This window comes from Notolepis coatsorum (genome assembly GCF_963971535.1).
Source record: "Notolepis coatsorum genome assembly, chromosome: 2".
In the NCBI taxonomy this organism is placed as follows: domain Eukaryota; kingdom Metazoa; phylum Chordata; class Actinopteri; order Aulopiformes; family Paralepididae; genus Notolepis; species Notolepis coatsorum.
The window spans coordinates 193,370,627-193,387,805 of NC_140166.1; the positions used below are offsets into that span (position 1 = coordinate 193,370,627).

The 17,179-nt window shown below is 44.7% G+C and overlaps 1 protein-coding gene across 1 annotated transcript in view; it reads right to left on the reverse strand.

Moving 5' to 3' along the window:
• fbn2b (fibrillin 2b) overlaps positions 1-16,721 on the reverse strand; it is a gene marked incomplete at its 5' end in the record, with an annotated part of 46,474 nt that extends 29,753 nt beyond the window's left edge. The window contains 27 exon segments of the mRNA XM_084308440.1: positions 263-385; positions 674-799; positions 917-1,039; positions 1,220-1,342; positions 2,109-2,234; positions 2,536-2,661; positions 3,923-4,045; positions 4,620-4,745; positions 6,266-6,391; positions 6,652-6,780; positions 7,264-7,389; positions 7,553-7,780; positions 7,930-8,055; positions 8,673-8,723; positions 8,820-8,957; positions 10,108-10,227; positions 10,546-10,671; positions 11,175-11,300; positions 11,384-11,437; positions 11,672-11,947; positions 12,400-12,522; positions 12,706-12,831; positions 13,041-13,160; positions 13,999-14,142; positions 14,280-14,546; positions 16,417-16,569; positions 16,676-16,721. Coding sequence (XP_084164566.1) covers positions 263-385; positions 674-799; positions 917-1,039; positions 1,220-1,342; positions 2,109-2,234; positions 2,536-2,661; positions 3,923-4,045; positions 4,620-4,745; positions 6,266-6,391; positions 6,652-6,780; positions 7,264-7,389; positions 7,553-7,780; positions 7,930-8,055; positions 8,673-8,723; positions 8,820-8,957; positions 10,108-10,227; positions 10,546-10,671; positions 11,175-11,300; positions 11,384-11,437; positions 11,672-11,947; positions 12,400-12,522; positions 12,706-12,831; positions 13,041-13,160; positions 13,999-14,142; positions 14,280-14,546; positions 16,417-16,569; positions 16,676-16,721 — 3,601 coding nt within the window.
• Between the last annotated feature and the right edge of the window lie 458 nt (positions 16,722-17,179).

Sequence of the window (17,179 nt, forward strand, 5' to 3'; positions counted from 1 at the left end):
TGTTAATGTATGACTCTGTCGTAGGGTTGCTGTAGAGGTATAGGTTTCTTTGAGCCATTTATATTACCGCTGACACGGCCATACTCAGATGTGCTACTGCTACCAACTCTACGGTTTTTACTTTAAATACAGAGTTACATACAAATGAGTTACGATGAGGTACTCCAAATTCTAAAGCACAAAATCCTATCCCATTCTAGTCTGCTATATTTCCTTTCTCTGATGACTGTAGTTCTATGGTTAGAGAAATCGTGATGCTGACCAGTGCAGTTTCCTCTATTGCGGTCCAGTTCGTAGCCATTGTCACACACACAGCGGAACGATCCTGGAAGGTTCTGGCACGTTCCGAACACACAGATGTTCTGGAAGTTACACTCGTCGATGTCTGTGGAGAAGTGAACAGAGAGGAATCTTTCTTTAACTGCCTCAGAGGTCAAAGAGAAGAGAAATGATTGCGCCCAGATATGCTCATGGCGACATATTGAGTAACAAAAAGCTGGATAGATTGATGTCATATTTACTACATCTTACTGCATACTGTACAAATAATTGGGGATATGGAAAACAGATTCCATCAGTCATGTTTATAGCAAAACATCTAAGATGGCGTCTATTTTTATTATTAAATTTTTTTTTAAACCAAAATGGCTTCCAGCATCCAGACATTATGTACCTTCGCAGGCCTTGTTGTCCTCTGTCGGAGTGAAGCTCATATCACACTCGCAGCGGTAGCCTCCTGGAGCGTTCAGACACTGGCCGTTCTCACACAAGTTCACGTTGTCGGCGCACTCGTCCATGTCTGAAATGGAAAAAGGGCCAATGAAAATGAGTGAAAACTACGAAAAATCACGAGCATTTTCAACAACCATCTGAAGTGCACTCTTGTCGGTCTGCGTGTCTCTTGTCCTCGCTGTACCTGAGCAGGAGAAGCCGTCCCCGTTGAAGCCCTCCTTGCAGGCACAGCGGTAGGAGCCGGGTGTGTTGACACAGTCTGCGTTGAGGTTACAGCTGTGGTCCTCCATCGAGCACTCGTCCTGATCTGCACAGGAAGAGCCAAGTGAGTTAGATCTCTATAAACGTTAGGTCAATATAACTCCTAGAGTCACATGACCATAAAATATACACCTTACTGTGACTCATCATGAGCCAACCTGGTCTCGGATCAGCACTCCCAGTTTTAAGATGCTTGATAAACACAGGTCTCTGGGGATGTCCTTACCCACACACTTGATGCCGTCTCCCACCCAGCCGTCTCGGCAGCGACAATTGAAGCTGCCGGGCACGTTGACACAGGCGGCGTGCATGTCACAGTTATGAGCCCCGATCTCACACTCATCAATATCTGCAGAGAGGAAGAAACTCATCAATAACTAACAAAAGAATATCTAGTTATATACTATAATAATCAGCAAAGTTAATACTGATCAGTTTCTTAACTTTTAGTAGAAGTGTATTAAGATAGTGCATCCCTGTGACAGAAATATTATGTTATTGACAGAGCTGTTGGCATAAGCACTGAGAGTATATGACGGCTAAACCAAAGTTGTAACGTGTTAAGGCTTGTTTACATGTGCAGTGGTTAATGTGTTTTGAGCTGCAGTTGGACGATAAACGGTGAAAAGCTCTTCCAATCTACAAAACACTACTACTCTTTGAGAATGAATACCCATGATTAATACACAAAATTACCTTCACACTCTTTCCAAACGGCATAGTCATAGTTAGTTATGTGTGTCAAGCTCCTTCAAGAGTTTTCTTTTGTTTTGCAAAAGGGGTGGAGGAAAAGTCCTAGGGTATTCCATAAATAAATGATTAGGTCCAAAGATTGAGACCAGGGAGATTTTACTGTATGCATGGATGAACCTGCTGTCTCAGTGGTTCACAGATATATAAGCACAAAGGCCCCGGCCTCGCAGTCCCAGTCCAGCCCCTGTGTGTGTGTGTGTGTGTGTGTGTGTGTGTGTGTGTGTGTGTGTGTGTGTGTGTGTGTGTGTGTGTGTGTGTGTGTGTGTGTGTGTGTGTGTGTGTGTGTGTGTGTGTGTGTGTGTGTGTGTGTGTGTGCGTGCGTGCGTGCGTGCGTGCGTGTGTGTGAGTGCGTGTGTCTGTACCTGTGCAGCCAGTAGAACCCTTCTTGACGAAGTATCCCAGCTGACAGTGGCAGATGAAGGAGCCCTTGGTGTTCTCACAATCGCCGTGGAGACAGATGTTTGGGTTCAAGTCACACTCGTTCACATCTGGACAGAGAGGGTCAGACAGTGTGTGAGTGTTCTGGCCTCGGAGAGTCGGTCAGACCGATTCCATCATCAGGAGAGATTCGATTAATAAAGGAACGGGGCGGAGAAAATGAGAAATTATGTAATGTGTGTGAAAGGATGAGATACAGAGAGAGAGAGAGAGAGAGAGAGAGAGAGAGAGAGAGAGAGAGAGAAATAAATGGGATACAGAAAGACAGAGAGAGAGACAGAGGGAGAAAGAGAGAGAGAGAGACAGACAGAGAGAGAGAGACAGACGGACTAAATCAAAGTTTCCGCTCACCGATACATGTCCTCATGTCATCAGAGGCCATGAAGCCGTCGTAGCAGAGACAGCGGTATTCCCCAGGGATGTTGGTACACTGGCCTCCATCACAGATATCTGGGTTCTCCTCACACTCATCAATATCTGACAGAAGGAGCGGAAACACAGTGAACATGTGAAGGAAAGTACGCTCCAAAAACCATAAACCACTCATATTCTTATCATTCTCTCTGTAATAACACCAGTTTGACTGTAACCATATTTTCTGGGTACACAGTAGACTAAGTAGAGTTCTCAGAGCCCGACAAAAGCCAGATGGGTAGAGCCAGGTTTGGGCTGAAAATGTATGCTAACTGGCTGGGTCATTTCTTTTAAAAATGTTATTTCATTTTTTATTTACATTTACATTTACATTTAGTCATTTAGCTGATGCTTTTATTCAAAGCGACTTACAAATTGTGTACAACAAGTCAGCAGGAGGGGTGCACCTCTGGCAGCTGAGGGTACAGTAAGTGGTATTGTTCGTCAAACGGTGTTGAACTTGAGTGCTACACTCAAGTGCATAGTAGTATAGACATATTAGCATAGTCGGTAGTAGTATAGGTATAGCAGAATAGTACATAGTAGATAGTAGTATAGACAGTAGCATAGTAGCACATTTTAATCATACATAATCCCACAGAATACGATTACTAATATGGAACGAAGTGGCTTGATCATCTATTGTAATTGCTCACGTGTACAAATGCAGATTGGTGTAACATACACATACACAGTCCGTATTATTAATTGTATTCTGTGGGATTATGTATGATAAGTATTGTATGTGACGATCAACTCATTCGAGTTCGAATCTTCAGGCCCATTGAGAACTAGTAGGCACTTCCATCATTGAGTGTGTCTGACTCCCACCTAAAAGGACAATATATAACGTATGATGTATATCACGGCATACATGCCTTATGCATACTGCACCTTATGTGTATACTGTATACTTCATCAGAGCATATATTTAGCATATTTAGATTATATATTAGATTAGATATTAGATTATTCTATTATATATACTGTAACTATATGTATTGTAGCGCAAATATAACTGAGAGGGCATACATACCCTCATCTTGAACCTTCTTGCCCATATGCGCATGTCCAGAGTTAATTATATAGTTATATTGTTTACACTGCCTTTTTTTTTATAAAATTTTTACTTTTACTTCTCCACTGTACTATAATTCTATGACCTGTACCATGTCGTCTACTACCTGTACCTCCCCTCCCACCTCCCCCAATGTCCCCCATGCTGCTATGATGCCTGAATTTCCCCAAGGGGATCAATAAAGGAATATCTTATCTTAACTCTAAGACTAAGGTGAATATGTATATTGTGATGAAGGTGCGTTACCTGCGCAGGTCCTGAGGTCAGGCATGAGGGCGTAGCCTTCACTACAGCTGCACTCGTAGTTGCCCTCCGAGTTGGTACAGTGGGTGTCGCAGCCTCCATTCATGATGGTACACTCGTCAATATCTGGAGGAGAGTTGAGAAACAGTTGAACACATAAATAATATATTTTCCAGTGTCTCACTATGGTATGACAATAATAATAATAATAATAATAATAATAATAATAATAATAATAATAATAATAATAATAATAATAATAATAATAATAATAATAATAATAATAATAATAATAATAATAATAATAATAATAAACATTATTTGTATAGCACCTTTCTGCAGCTCAAAGTAGTTCACAGAAAACAGAAAAAAAGACATGCAGACACAGTTTTTCACATTAGGATCTAACAGGCCACATTGTTTATGGTTTGATTCAGTTTTAAATAGACAATAATAAAAAGAGTAAGATAGAATAGACAGGGTAAAATGGTGCAATAGAGTGCAGTGCAATAAGCAGTAGAATAGAACAGACATGAAATGAGCACATAAAGTGCAGACGTATAAAAATCACAGTTCTTTTTACAGTGCAATAAAATAGTTCCGGATGACTGTTTTAACAGTTTAAAGTCGTCTTTACCTTCTCCGTTTTGGTATCCACACAGTTTAAAACCTGACTTGAAGCACGAGTGGCGTCACTCACCAACACAGCCCTGCCGGTCCGGCGTGGCCTGGTAGCCTGTGTCACAGGAGCACTGGTAGGAGCCCACCATGTTGACACAGTGGCCGTTCTTACACAGGGTGTCACTCAGCTGGCACTCGTTCACGTCTGGGGGGATGATGTGGACAAACAATCAGAGATCCTCACGTGTTTCACGGTGTCATCAAGTTCAAGTTTCTTTATTAGTTGTTGTCATACAGAAGAAGTACAGAATACTTTTATACAAAATGCTTCTTTCTGTTTCGCTCCAGAGACTGTGCTAGGCAAAAATAGATAATAAAATAAGTATAGCAAGTATTAAATAGAAGTCAAGTACGTAGACTAAAAATGTTCAGTATATATACATATATACAATGCTCTATGTAGAGTAGAAGTAACTGAGTTACCATACAATATACTATACAGTGCAAAGCAGAAGTGGGATGAGGTACAATTTAGGTACAATATAATTGACAGTAAGGTGTAATGAGGTATAGGTTGTAGTGAAACATTTTTACCGATAAATATAAAGTGTGCTTAGGTGTACTAAAGTGGTTAAAGTGGGTGCTGCAGTGAGTTGTATGTTTAAAGTGAGTGTGTGCGTGTGGATGTGTGTGCTGTGAGTGCATTTGATGGTTGTTACATAGTGCTATTGTTCGTTGAGCATCCTGATGGCCTGGGGATAGAAGCTTCTTCTGAGTCTCTCTGTGCTTCGCCATGAGACTTCATACGTTAGCCATGCTACCCAGGAGGGACTTCTTAACCTTCTTTCACTGCGACAATACATTAGGTTAAACCCGTTCACTGCCACGCGACAAAGGGTTAACCCTTTCACTACCACACTACAGAAGGTTAACCCTTTCACTACCACACTACAGACGGTTAACCCTTTCACTAGCACACTACAGACGGTAGTGTGGTAGTGAAAGGGTTAAGTGTGACTTATCTGTCACGATGTTGGCATCACCAATGTGCCAAAAATGCCAACAAGTGCACTGCCTTGAAAGTGTTCTTTAACGCCGTGAGAGCAAAAGGAAGACATTCGCTAGCTCCCCTGGCTAGTAGTAGTTTACCTATCAGCCACTATAACCGTGTGCTTTATGATTAATTGTCTCCACACAGCTGGGACGCCTGTTTGTTTGACCAATCGGATCGCTTGGCCACAACTACCCAGTGTCTAAATAATGCATTATATATAATTATGACAAAAGAATATTAAATTCCTGTGTGGGGAAACTAGCGTTTCGTCTCATTGTCCACTACATTCTGTTCTATTGTCCTCAGAATTGTACCGTGGCTAATTCCATGCTTACTTTGGCATCGAGAGTCTGAGAAAAAGACTATATTTAATAAACCTTGGACTTTTCAGCTGTTTATGTTTAAGCTAAAACTGATCTAATAAGAGCAGCCAGCTGCGCTGTTGAAAACAGCTCTCCCGGACATAACCAATGTTACTGGTATAGTTCTTAGAATGGATCCCAGATGAACTCAGGATGATGTATAACACTCAAGTGTGTGTGTGTGTGTGTGTGTGTGTGTGTGTGTGTGTGTGTGTGTGTGTGTGTGCGTGTGTGTGTGTGTGTGTGCGTGTGTGTGTGTGTGTGCGTGTGCATGTGTGTGTGTGTGTGTTTCGGTGATATATGACCCACCTTCACAGGCAGAACCATCGGGGCTGAGCGCGTGTCCGGGGGGACATTCACAGTCGTAACTCCCCTCGTTGTTCAGGCAAGTCCCTCCGCGACACAGCAGGGGGTTCCTCTCACACTCATCAATGTCTGCCCAGGAGGAGAGGGGGAGAGAAGGAGAGGGGACAGAGACAGAGGAGGAGGGAGAGGAGGGGTGGATGAACAGGGGAAATAAGAAGGGACTTCAGCGAGGCACGCAGGGAGTGCAACCATCAGGTCAGCGGTCAGAATGAACTGTGATCAGAAGTAACAGAGGCCGTTGAGTACAGGTGTGTTTGTGTGTGTGTGTGTGTGTGTGTGTGTGTGTGTGTGTGTGTGTGTGTGTGTGTGTGTGTGTGTGTGTAACTCACCCATGCAGTTCTTCATCATCATGAAGCCACTCTCGTAGCCCTCGAAGCACTCGCACTCAAAGCTGCCGGCGGTGTTGACACAGGTGCCGTGACCACACAGGTCAGGGGAGATATGGCACTCGTCGATATCTGACACAGGCGCACGGAGAGGGAAAGAGAACAATGACTCGATCGGTGGGAAACACCACACTTACTGTACATGCTGGATCCGGGTGAGGAACGATGAGAAGGCACAGGAATGGTGGAATACATGTAAGATGTTAGACATCTCTCTCTCTCTCTCTCTCTCTCTCTCTCTCTCTCTCTCTCTCTCTCTCTCTCTCTCTCTCTCTCTCTCTCTCTCTCTCAATTCAATTCAATTCAAATAGGCTTTATTGGCATGAAATATTAACATACTTATTGCCAAAGCAAGTTCAACATACAAACAATAACATATATATTAAGCAATAAAATATCATAACATTAGTAATAACAGTAAGGACAATCAACAAGAAACATATTAATTTACAAAATGGTCACTCGATCGGGTAGTCTCTCTCTCTCTCTCTCTCTCTCTCTCTCTCTCTCTCTCTCTCTCTCTCTCTCTCTCTCTCTCTCTCTCTCTCTCCATACCTGTACAGTTCCTCTCCTCTGCGGTGAGAGCAAAGCCGCTGCTGCAACGACACTTGAAGCTTCCAATGGTGTTGCGGCAGCTTCCATGAGTACACAGCCCCTGGAACACCTTGCACTCGTTCACGTCTGTGGACAGGAGCAGGAGCAGGGTGCACAACACAACATTAACAAACATGCAGAATACAATCACAGACACAACCGCAACACACCTGCATCCCATGTGAAGTAGCTACAGTTTGGTTGAGTACAATAATATATTCTGGTACCAGCGTTCGCATCCCCCCCTCACCTTTATAGAAGGGCCTGCCGGTCAGTATGTCTCCTCTGTTGGCGAAGCCGGGCCCCCGGGGGCAGATGGACCTGAACTCGGCCGTGTCTGCTCTGGGACACTCCTCACAGTCGATACCCCAGGCCGCCCCCACGGAGCAGCAGCACATGTCCACGCGATAGCGCCCAGGCAGGGGCGCACCGCACTCATCCTCGTGCCACTTCATGTAGCACTGCTCGGTACGCACGTCTGGGGGTGGGGGGAGGAGAGGAGGTGTCATTGAAACACTGGTCTACTCGCATCGCTCGCACGTGAATGCGCACTCAGCGCATTATGAGAAACGGCAATTGGAAACCGATGTGTGGATTTTTGCCGATATGAGCTGATGTTCTTCTTACCCACGCAGGTGCGTCCGCTGCCGTCCAGGGTGAGACCCTCGGCACACTCGCAGCTGAAGGAGCCCTGTGTGTTTACACAGCGACCGTTGGTGCACACTCCAGGGAACACCTCGCACTCGTTAATGTCTACAGGGAGGAGGACATTGTAAGAGTCATTATAATGATTACACAAAAACATTCATTCATTAGCTTTATTTATTCTCGGAATAACATTGAGGTTACCCTCATTTGCGATGTTGTTCCGAGATTACAAAAAAATACATAAAATAAAGATAAGGAAAAGAAAGTTAATTTATCAGTTTATATAAATTAGACATTGAATAAATAGGACAAATAAAACAGATTCGAACAGTAAACTGAAGCAGGTCGATTTGTTATCATGTTTTGCAGTCTGCAAAACAAAAGGGAACCTTTTCTGGGTTTTTGAGAATGTCAGGGTCCATAGTTCCAATAATAGCAACATTGTCATATAAGGTGCTAATTTCCCGACAATGGCCTTAAAGATGCCTCTCTTCCAGAGAAGAACCAACCCACTTTATCATACAGGATGCAGTGGTGAGTACCAGTAACAAATCTGAGAGCAGAACGATAGACCTGGTTATAACAAAACATGGTTATAATAAAACATGGTTGAACACATAAGGGGATAATGACAACATAAATGACCTCATGAGCTTTAGTGTTGGGTAGAACACCACAAGTGACCTGTCACAGCTGACTGTCCTACTGACTGACTACCTTACCTTCACAGTTGAGTCCTTTCATGCGTGCGAACCCTCGAGAGCAGGCGGTGTCTGGAGAGTGAAAGAAAGATAGTAAAACGTTTATTTTCAAAAGCTCTGTATGTCGGTGGGAAGTGAATCCACGTCAACGTCTGCAGCGCAACTGACCGATCTCGCATCGTTCACAGGGGCTGCCCCAGGCGGCGCCCAGCGTGGAGCAGCACTCGGACTTCAGCGTGGCGCCGTTGATGTTGACCTCGCAGCGGCCATCTTGGATGTTCAGCCAGCAGGTACCCTTCATGCTGTCTGTGGAGGGAATGAGCGAGAAAGGGAGAATGATTATTTAACTCGAAATCGAGACGAGTGACGATGACAACGCGACACTGCGTAAAAAAAAAAAAAAGCACTGTACCTACAACTCCCCTCGGTCCAAGAATAATCATACTGTGGGCAGTGAGTTGAGCTGTCTTTGGCAGCTGACATCTTACTCACTCTCCACAGAAAGCCCACGGACCCCACGCTTCATCGACTTTAATCTTATGCTATTGCGTTCCTAATGGGCTGAGAGAGTGTTTAGTCATAACGGTGACAGAGTTTCTCCTAAACCACAGGCCCACCCAAAAACAAGACCACAGTTTACTCCCATAGCCGAGTGACAGGCTTTTTAGACGCAAAACAGATCCAAAACCCATTCAAAGGAATCTATGGGCTTTTTAACAAAGGCAGCCTCATGCATTATGTATGCCTACATGTATTTATCTAATGACTCATACTCTATTCCAGTTACAATAACATCTGTATCCCACATTAGGCATTCAGATGCCTCGGACTGGCTTCCCGAATATGACGAACCTCCCGGAGCAAAATATTTGTCTGCAATCTCAAGAGTCTAGCAAACACGCCAGACTGTAAGGGTGGGGGGCTTCAACAAATACTGTATGTTATTTTAAATCTTGGACTGAAGTTCTCTTTAACGTAAAACAAATTCGATGTTAGTCAAGGCCATGTGTGCATGTATTTATCTAATGAATCATACAAGTGTGCCAGTTCTCCTGTAACATCTGAAATATGACGATATCTCAATAAACTTTTATTGGCCTGAAAGACACTGGCCGGATCCCCACACTCTCCTGCAACTTTCTCCTCCTCCTCCTCCTCTTCCTCCTCCTCCTCCTCTCTCTCTCTCTCTCTCTCTCACTGTGTGATCATTACATTACATTTACATTTAGTCATTTAGCTGACGCTTTTATCCAAAGCGACTTACAAGTTCTGTGCGACAAGACAGCAAGAAGGGTATAACTCTATCAGCTGAGTAACAATGTTCATCAAAGTGTTGCGTGTTACAGTGTAGGTTAGTTTATCATTATCCGGTACAGGCTCCTCTCAGGACCCAGTGGCGCCGGTCTTAATTTGTGTCAGACAGTCGGGAGAGACGCCTGGTGTCATGGCGTCTTACCCACGCAGACGGTGTTGGTGGAGTCCAGCTTGCTGCCGTGGGAGCATTCGCAGTTGAAGGAGCCGGCGATGTTGCGGCACACTCCGTTGACACACGGGCTGGACTCGCACTCGTTGATGTCTGGAATACACACATACGTGCGCGCGCGCACACACACACACACACACACACACACACACACACACACAGGTCAGGGATAAGTAATGAGAAGATGGCTTTGAATGGGTCGCTGTCATCGTTTGGCAGTCTACAGTGTACATCCTCTGTCCTTGAGTCACAAATGACTGGAAGTAAACTACAACATCTGGTAACGACAACAACACAAATACCGGTAATCGCCTTCAAAGAGGGAGAAAAGTGTGATCATGTGTGTGTGTGTGCGTGCGTGCGTGCGTGCGTGTGTGTGTGTGTGTGTGTGTGTGTGTGTGTAGTGTTCACCTTCGCAGGTCTCAGACTCTGGTTTGAAGACGAAGCCCTTGGGACAGGAGCAGGTGTAAGAGCCCGGGGTGTTCCTACACAGACCGTTGTCACACAGCAGCCGGTTGACCAGACACTCGTTGATGTCTGCAACACAGAGGGCTCTCAGGGATCATTAAGGGACTACGGGTTGATTCATTATCTGCAGCATGAAGCACATTACCTATGAGGTGAATTACTTTTTTTTTTTTTTTTTAAACTTTGGCCATTTCCCTGGCTCTTTTATACGTTTATCGCATTTATACTTGGTCAAGTTCGACCGACAGAAGCAGGCTGAAAGGGTTCAGATGGGGGGGAAGACACTCTGGGAAAGGCACGGCTGCAGTCCGGGATTCGAACTCGCTCAGCCCCAGATCCGTGACGAGCACGGTTGTCCACGGCGCTGAAATAGCACTTGCGGTACGTGGTGAGCTACTGGAGCTCCCCTAGGTGAATGACTTTCAAACAAGCTAATAAAAAATAGAAATAGTATTCTGTTTTAGCGGTGAAAATAGCAATCACTCGAACCGACGTGTAACATTCAGAGGACCAATTCATTTGAGACAAAAACAAACCCAACTCGGCTAATAGGGACGAGGCAGCGGACTCACCGACACAGTTCTTGCCACTGGAATCAGACTCGTATCCTATGTTACAGATGCAACGGTAGCTCCCTCTCAGGTTCTCGCACATTCCGTTCTGACAGATGTCCGGGTCCAGCGCACACTCGTTGATATCTAGAGGTTACATGGCGTCGTTATTAACCAGCTGTAATGAAACACTGGTAACAGTGTGGTGTAGTTACTGTAGTATTCCTCACCTCGGCCATCAGCTGTGATGCCAATCCCGCTGCTACACACAGCCTGGAACTCAGCTGAGAGAGACCCAATGTGGAAAAAAACGACAATGTTAGTTTAAAGCAACAGGAATATAACAGATGGACATGCCTGTTTCACAAAGTGGGTTACACATTCACCCAATGCGTTAAGCAATCATTATCGAAAACAACAACAACCTGTTGCTCTTCTGGCAGTCGTTTTAAGTTCAAAAGCATCCAAACGTGCACCATTCAAACAAATTGCTTGATGGGTTTATATAAAATTGTCACCTGAGGTGCGGGCGGGACAGGGATGGCAAGGCTCTCCGAACCCGTGTTCAGGATTGGCACAACAACATTCCGACTTGGTCACCGCACCGGGGAACGGACGCGAACACGTGCCCATCTTTATGGCGCCGTAGCAGGTGGTCCTCATGTGCGTGTCGACACACACCCTCCCGTCCACGTCGATGGCCAGGCCCGGCGGGCACTCGCAGCGGAAAGAGCCCTCGGCGTTGAGACACCGGCCGTTCATACAGATGCCTGGGGTCAGGCACTCATCGATGTCTGACAGAACAACAGATGCACATAATATGAGAGAAATATGGGAATTGACCCACAAACTTTGTTTGTCCGGGGGAAGCAACAGTTGTGAGGATCAAGAAAAGAGGGTGGGATTTGAGATAGGTCAATAGATCTGTCCGATCATTTGTTGAAAATGTTTGGGTGGGAATTCTATGGGAATGTGTTTACGGTCGTCTAGTCAAAGAGTATGCGTGTTTCCACTGCCGTACATAATAATAATAATAATAATAATAATAATAATAATAATAATAATAATAATAATAATAATAATAATAATAATTATTATTATTATTATTATTATTATTATTATTATTATTATTATTATTATTATTATTATTATTATTATTATTATTATTATTATTAATAATAATAATAATAATAATAATAATAATAATAATAATAATAATAATAATAATAATAATAAATAAACGTACCGGTGCAGTAGCGTCCGTTGGGTGCCAGAGTGAAGCCCGGCTTGCAGATGCACTTGAAGCTGCCGTCCTCGTTGATACACATGCCGTTGAGACACATGTTGGTGGTGGCGCACTCGTCGTGGTCTAGAGGAGGACAACAAAGAGGAGTTCAGGGGTCAGGTGTCGCTGCCTCCCCACTACAATGGACAATTTCCACTCTTCGTGCACTAAAAAACACAACCTGTGTCTTTGTATGTGAGTATATGATTATGTATGGGACAGTATTAACATGAGAGAGCGTGCGTCATGTGGGTTTGTCTTCCTCACCGATGCAGTTCTTCCCGTCGGGCGTGAGCTCAAAGCCCGCGTTGCAGATACACTGGAAGCTTCCGTCGGTGTTGACACAGCGTCCGTTACGACACATCACTCCGTTCATAATGCACTCGTCGATATCTGGGGGAGGAGGGGGAGAAGAAGAGGAAGGTGAGCAGGGAGGGAAATTAATTAATCACAACGAGTGCTGCGAGCAAATGCCTTTTTTACGACTAACATGAACAAAACGTTTATTTCATTCCTTGTAGTCGTACTGGAGGACATGCTGTAAGCGCTCTAAATTGAGTATGTTCTCTAATCATCTAACGTTGGACATTTTCGGAACGTACCAACGCAGGCCTGCTTGGTGAGAGTTCCGTGGTACCCCTCGTGACACCTGCAGTGGTACGACCCAGGTGTGTTGACACAGTCTCCATTGACACAGGGGTTGCTCACACACTCGTCCACATCTGAGAGAGGGAGGAGCGAGTGAAAGGAGGAGAGGAAGAAAGGAAGAAATATAGGATTTATCCCAGCTTTACAAACATAGTCTATAGTTAAGAACTTAAAGAACACGCCAACATTTGGGGAAATTAGCGTACCGTCTTCTCCAGAGAGAGACAAGAAGATAGATACCAGTTTCCTCTCTGTGCGTTCAGTAGGAAGCTATCTGGCTGCATGTTAGCCTAGCTTAGCACAATGAATGGAAGCGGACATGACCGGTTAGCCTTCGTGGAGAGGTGTTACTTGGACAATGCCTAGGCTAACCGGTCATGTCCGCTTCCATCCATTGTGCTAAGCTAGGCTAACATGCAGCCAGATAGCTTCCTACTGAACGCACAGAGAGGAAACGGGTATCTATCTTCCTGTCTCTCTCTGGAGAAGACGATTTAAGCTAATGTCCCAAAATGTTGGCGTGTTCCTTTAACATCACCATCATGCTGGTGACCATAGCAAACATACAGTGGAAGCCAGCCTCTTTGATGTGGGACCAGAGTTAAGGGCATGGCTACAAGATACAGAGTTGGACCTCTGACGTTACACGAAAGAAGTGGAACCGATACTGTTTGTATCGAGTTCTATGAGTGGTCAGGAGAGGGCAGTACAGTGCAGAAGATACAGTCATCACACTGTCTCTGTATGTCTTATGGAGTTGAGAGCAAAATTAACATTATGACAGACATTTGTGTACAGTATATGTGAGCCAGTGTGTGAGTGTCTTTGTCTTTGTGTGTATATGTGTGCGTGTGCGTGTGCGTGTGTGTGTGTGTGTGTGTGTGTGTGTGTGTGTGTGTGTGTGTGTCTTACCAATACATTCCCCGCGTACATCCTGCCTGTAGCCCATGTTACACTCGCAGCGGTAGCTGGTTGGTGTGGGAATGCAGCGTCCATTCAGACACAGGTTGGTGAAATGCTTGCACACATCAATGGTGTCATTCACTGAGACTGTGCCTGAAATCACACATAACACGAGGATAAACAAAAAAAGAAACACAAACAATCAAGTTCAATAGTATACATTTGTACGTGGCTTCTTTATTTTAAAAGTGAATTGACACTCTCTCATCCAGATCCATAGAACGACTCACCTATGTGCGGGGGGACCAAAAGCCCTCCCCCGTTCCCTCCGAATCCTCCGTTCCCTCCGAAACCTCCTCCCCCGAGTCCTCCTCCGTTCCCGCCCAGGCCGCCTCCGTTGCCGTTGCCGTTGGGCCCGTTGGGGAACTTGTACCCGTAGCCGTACCCGTTGCCGTTCCCATTGGGGAAGTGTCCGTTGGGCAGGTGTCCGTTAGGGTAACCGTTAGGGAGACCGTGGCCCTGGGGGACGCCCTCGATACACAGGCGCCTGAACTCATCTAGGAGACAGAAATCACAGGGAAGGGTTACTTACTCTTCATTCATTATCATTCAGGGGCGGATGAGACGTTTCTTTCATCTGTTCTTACATTCTAAAGTAGTGAGCTTTCCAGATGTCTAGTCTAGGATTTTGTGTTTCAATTAATAATTGTAGATGTAATGTAATATGTAATTGACACAGTCAGACTCAAAGCTACTCTTTACTAAAAGCTGCTTTTATGTATTTCTTTAACTTAATTGTAAATCCTTGTGTTTTTTTTTTATTGCACTTGTAATGAATGCTCTCATACAAACACAATGGCTGGATGAGTGCCTGGACTTTGGTAATAACAAAAACATGTGCATGAATATACATGAGGCCCTGTTCCATTTTCTATTGTTATGTCTACTGAGGGCTGTTGGCCAACAATGACTATGGTCTGTACTCAGTGTGTGTGTGTGTGTGTGTGTGTGTGTGTGTGTGTGTGTGTGTGTGTGTGTGTGTGTGTGTGTGTGTGTGTGTGTGTGTGTGTGTGTGTGTGTGTGTGTGTGTGTGTGTGTGTGTGTGTGTGTGTGTGTGTGTGTGTGTGTGTGTGTGTGTGTGTGTGTGTGTGTGTGTGTGTGTGTGTGTGTGTGTGTGTGTGTGTGTGTGTGTGTGTGTGTGTGTGTGTGTGTGTGTGTGTGTGTGTGTGTGTGTTTGGTTGTTTGTTTGTTTTGCACTTCAGTTTGGCAGGTCACAGAGAACAGATTTAGTTATAGATTTATAGATTTATATAGCTTTAGTATAACAGCATAGACACATATATGCCACATGCGTACACTAACACACATACGCATGCACGCACACACACACACACACACACACACACACACACACACACACACACACATGCACGCGCACATATATGCACACACAAGAGGTAATAGACTCCAGTTGGAGCCTGAGTAAAAGCCTCCCACGACGATGAGGAGAGTTAGGAGTGAAGTGTGAGTGTGTGTGTGTGTGAGAGTGTTTCTCAAACATGTCAGTATGTGCGAGAGACCACAGGATATAGACCAGACACACCCACACACCCACACATGCACACACGCACACACACATGCTCATGTGATCAGACACGCACACTGTAACCGATCAGACACGGTTCAGACAGTGTCTCGCAGGGAACAGACAGAAATCGACTTTGGTTTGTTTGAAGAGATGGGGGTCATTATCTGCTCATGCATCTTTTCCATCTTTCTCTGTTTTCTTTTCACTCATGACATCATTCTCATTAGTTAAGTGTGGAGACCCTCGCATCCCTTCACATGCGTGCACACACACATACACACACACACACACACACACACACACAGAGAGAGAGACAGAAACGGAAACAGGAGAACCTCTCCCAAGGGGTCTGTCCTCATCTCTCCTGTATCATCGCGATCATTTGGCTTGTGGACCACTTACATTGTCAAGGCTTTACTTACTGTGGTTAAGCTCATTCCAAGCACATGTGATATGGAACCTCATCAGTAATTTCTATCACTGGGGGGCCTTTCATGGGTCTTTTAATAACAAAACACTTTGTCGAATGGGAGTAGCTAGAGGAGGGAACCCAACCCATCCAATCATAAGTGTGCCTGTCAAATAATGAATAACGCTTCCGCCAATGTGGGAGTGTGTGTGTGAGAGTGTTGTCCATAGGTTCCCACCAGGGTTGTACATGGAGTAGGTGTAAGGATGTGTATGTGTGTGTGTGTGTGTGTGTGTGTGTGTGTGTGTGTGTGTGTGTGTGTGTGTGTGTGTGTGTGTGTGTGTGTGTGTGTGTGTGTGTGTGTGTGTGTGTGTGTGTGTGTGTGTGTGTATGTGTGTGTAGGCGTACACTTATTTGTGTATGTACTCACCGGACCCCCTGACGGGGCACATCTCGGGGATCTGTCCCAAGGCCCAACAGCGACCTGTGTCACAGCAGCACTGCATCTTGGTGTACTGGCCATTCAGCTCCGCGGCACAGCGGCCATTAGCCAGGGCGGAGAAACAGGTCCCCACGCGCTGGTCTGAGAGGGGAGAGGGCGAAGAGAGAGAGAGAGGAGAGAAGGGGGAGAGGAGAGAGAGTAGAGGGAGGGGAGAGGAGAGAGAGGGTGGATAAAGAAACCATATTACACAGGGTCATCATGCTTGAAGGTGGGTAGATCAGCACCTTACACATGGTTCAGATGAAAATGTAGAAAACCTTTTTACGTCTTCCAAAAGCTGAAGATACTTAGATACTTGATAGACACTTTTTTTATAGTATATATATATATATATATATATATATATATATATATACTTTTCTCTCTTTTTTTTATGCCTGTTAGGTTTCTGTTATTGTATAGTGTGTAAAGTTGCCTTCATGCAATTACCTTTTTTCTGCTCCAAGTTTTTAGAGTTAGTGAAGCACTTTGTTACTGTACTGAAAGATGCTCTATAAATAAAGGTTTACTAACTTACTGCTGCTAATGAAACAGTGTGATGTCTAATAACATCTAGTGAGTGTTCAGGTACATATGGTACGTATAACTATATGGGCACTATATTGTGTGTTAGAACAGGTACCAGGTAACAGCCCCTCTCTAAATAGCAGCGCTGGAAGTCAGAGGGCTGGGAGTCAGAGGGCTGGCCCGT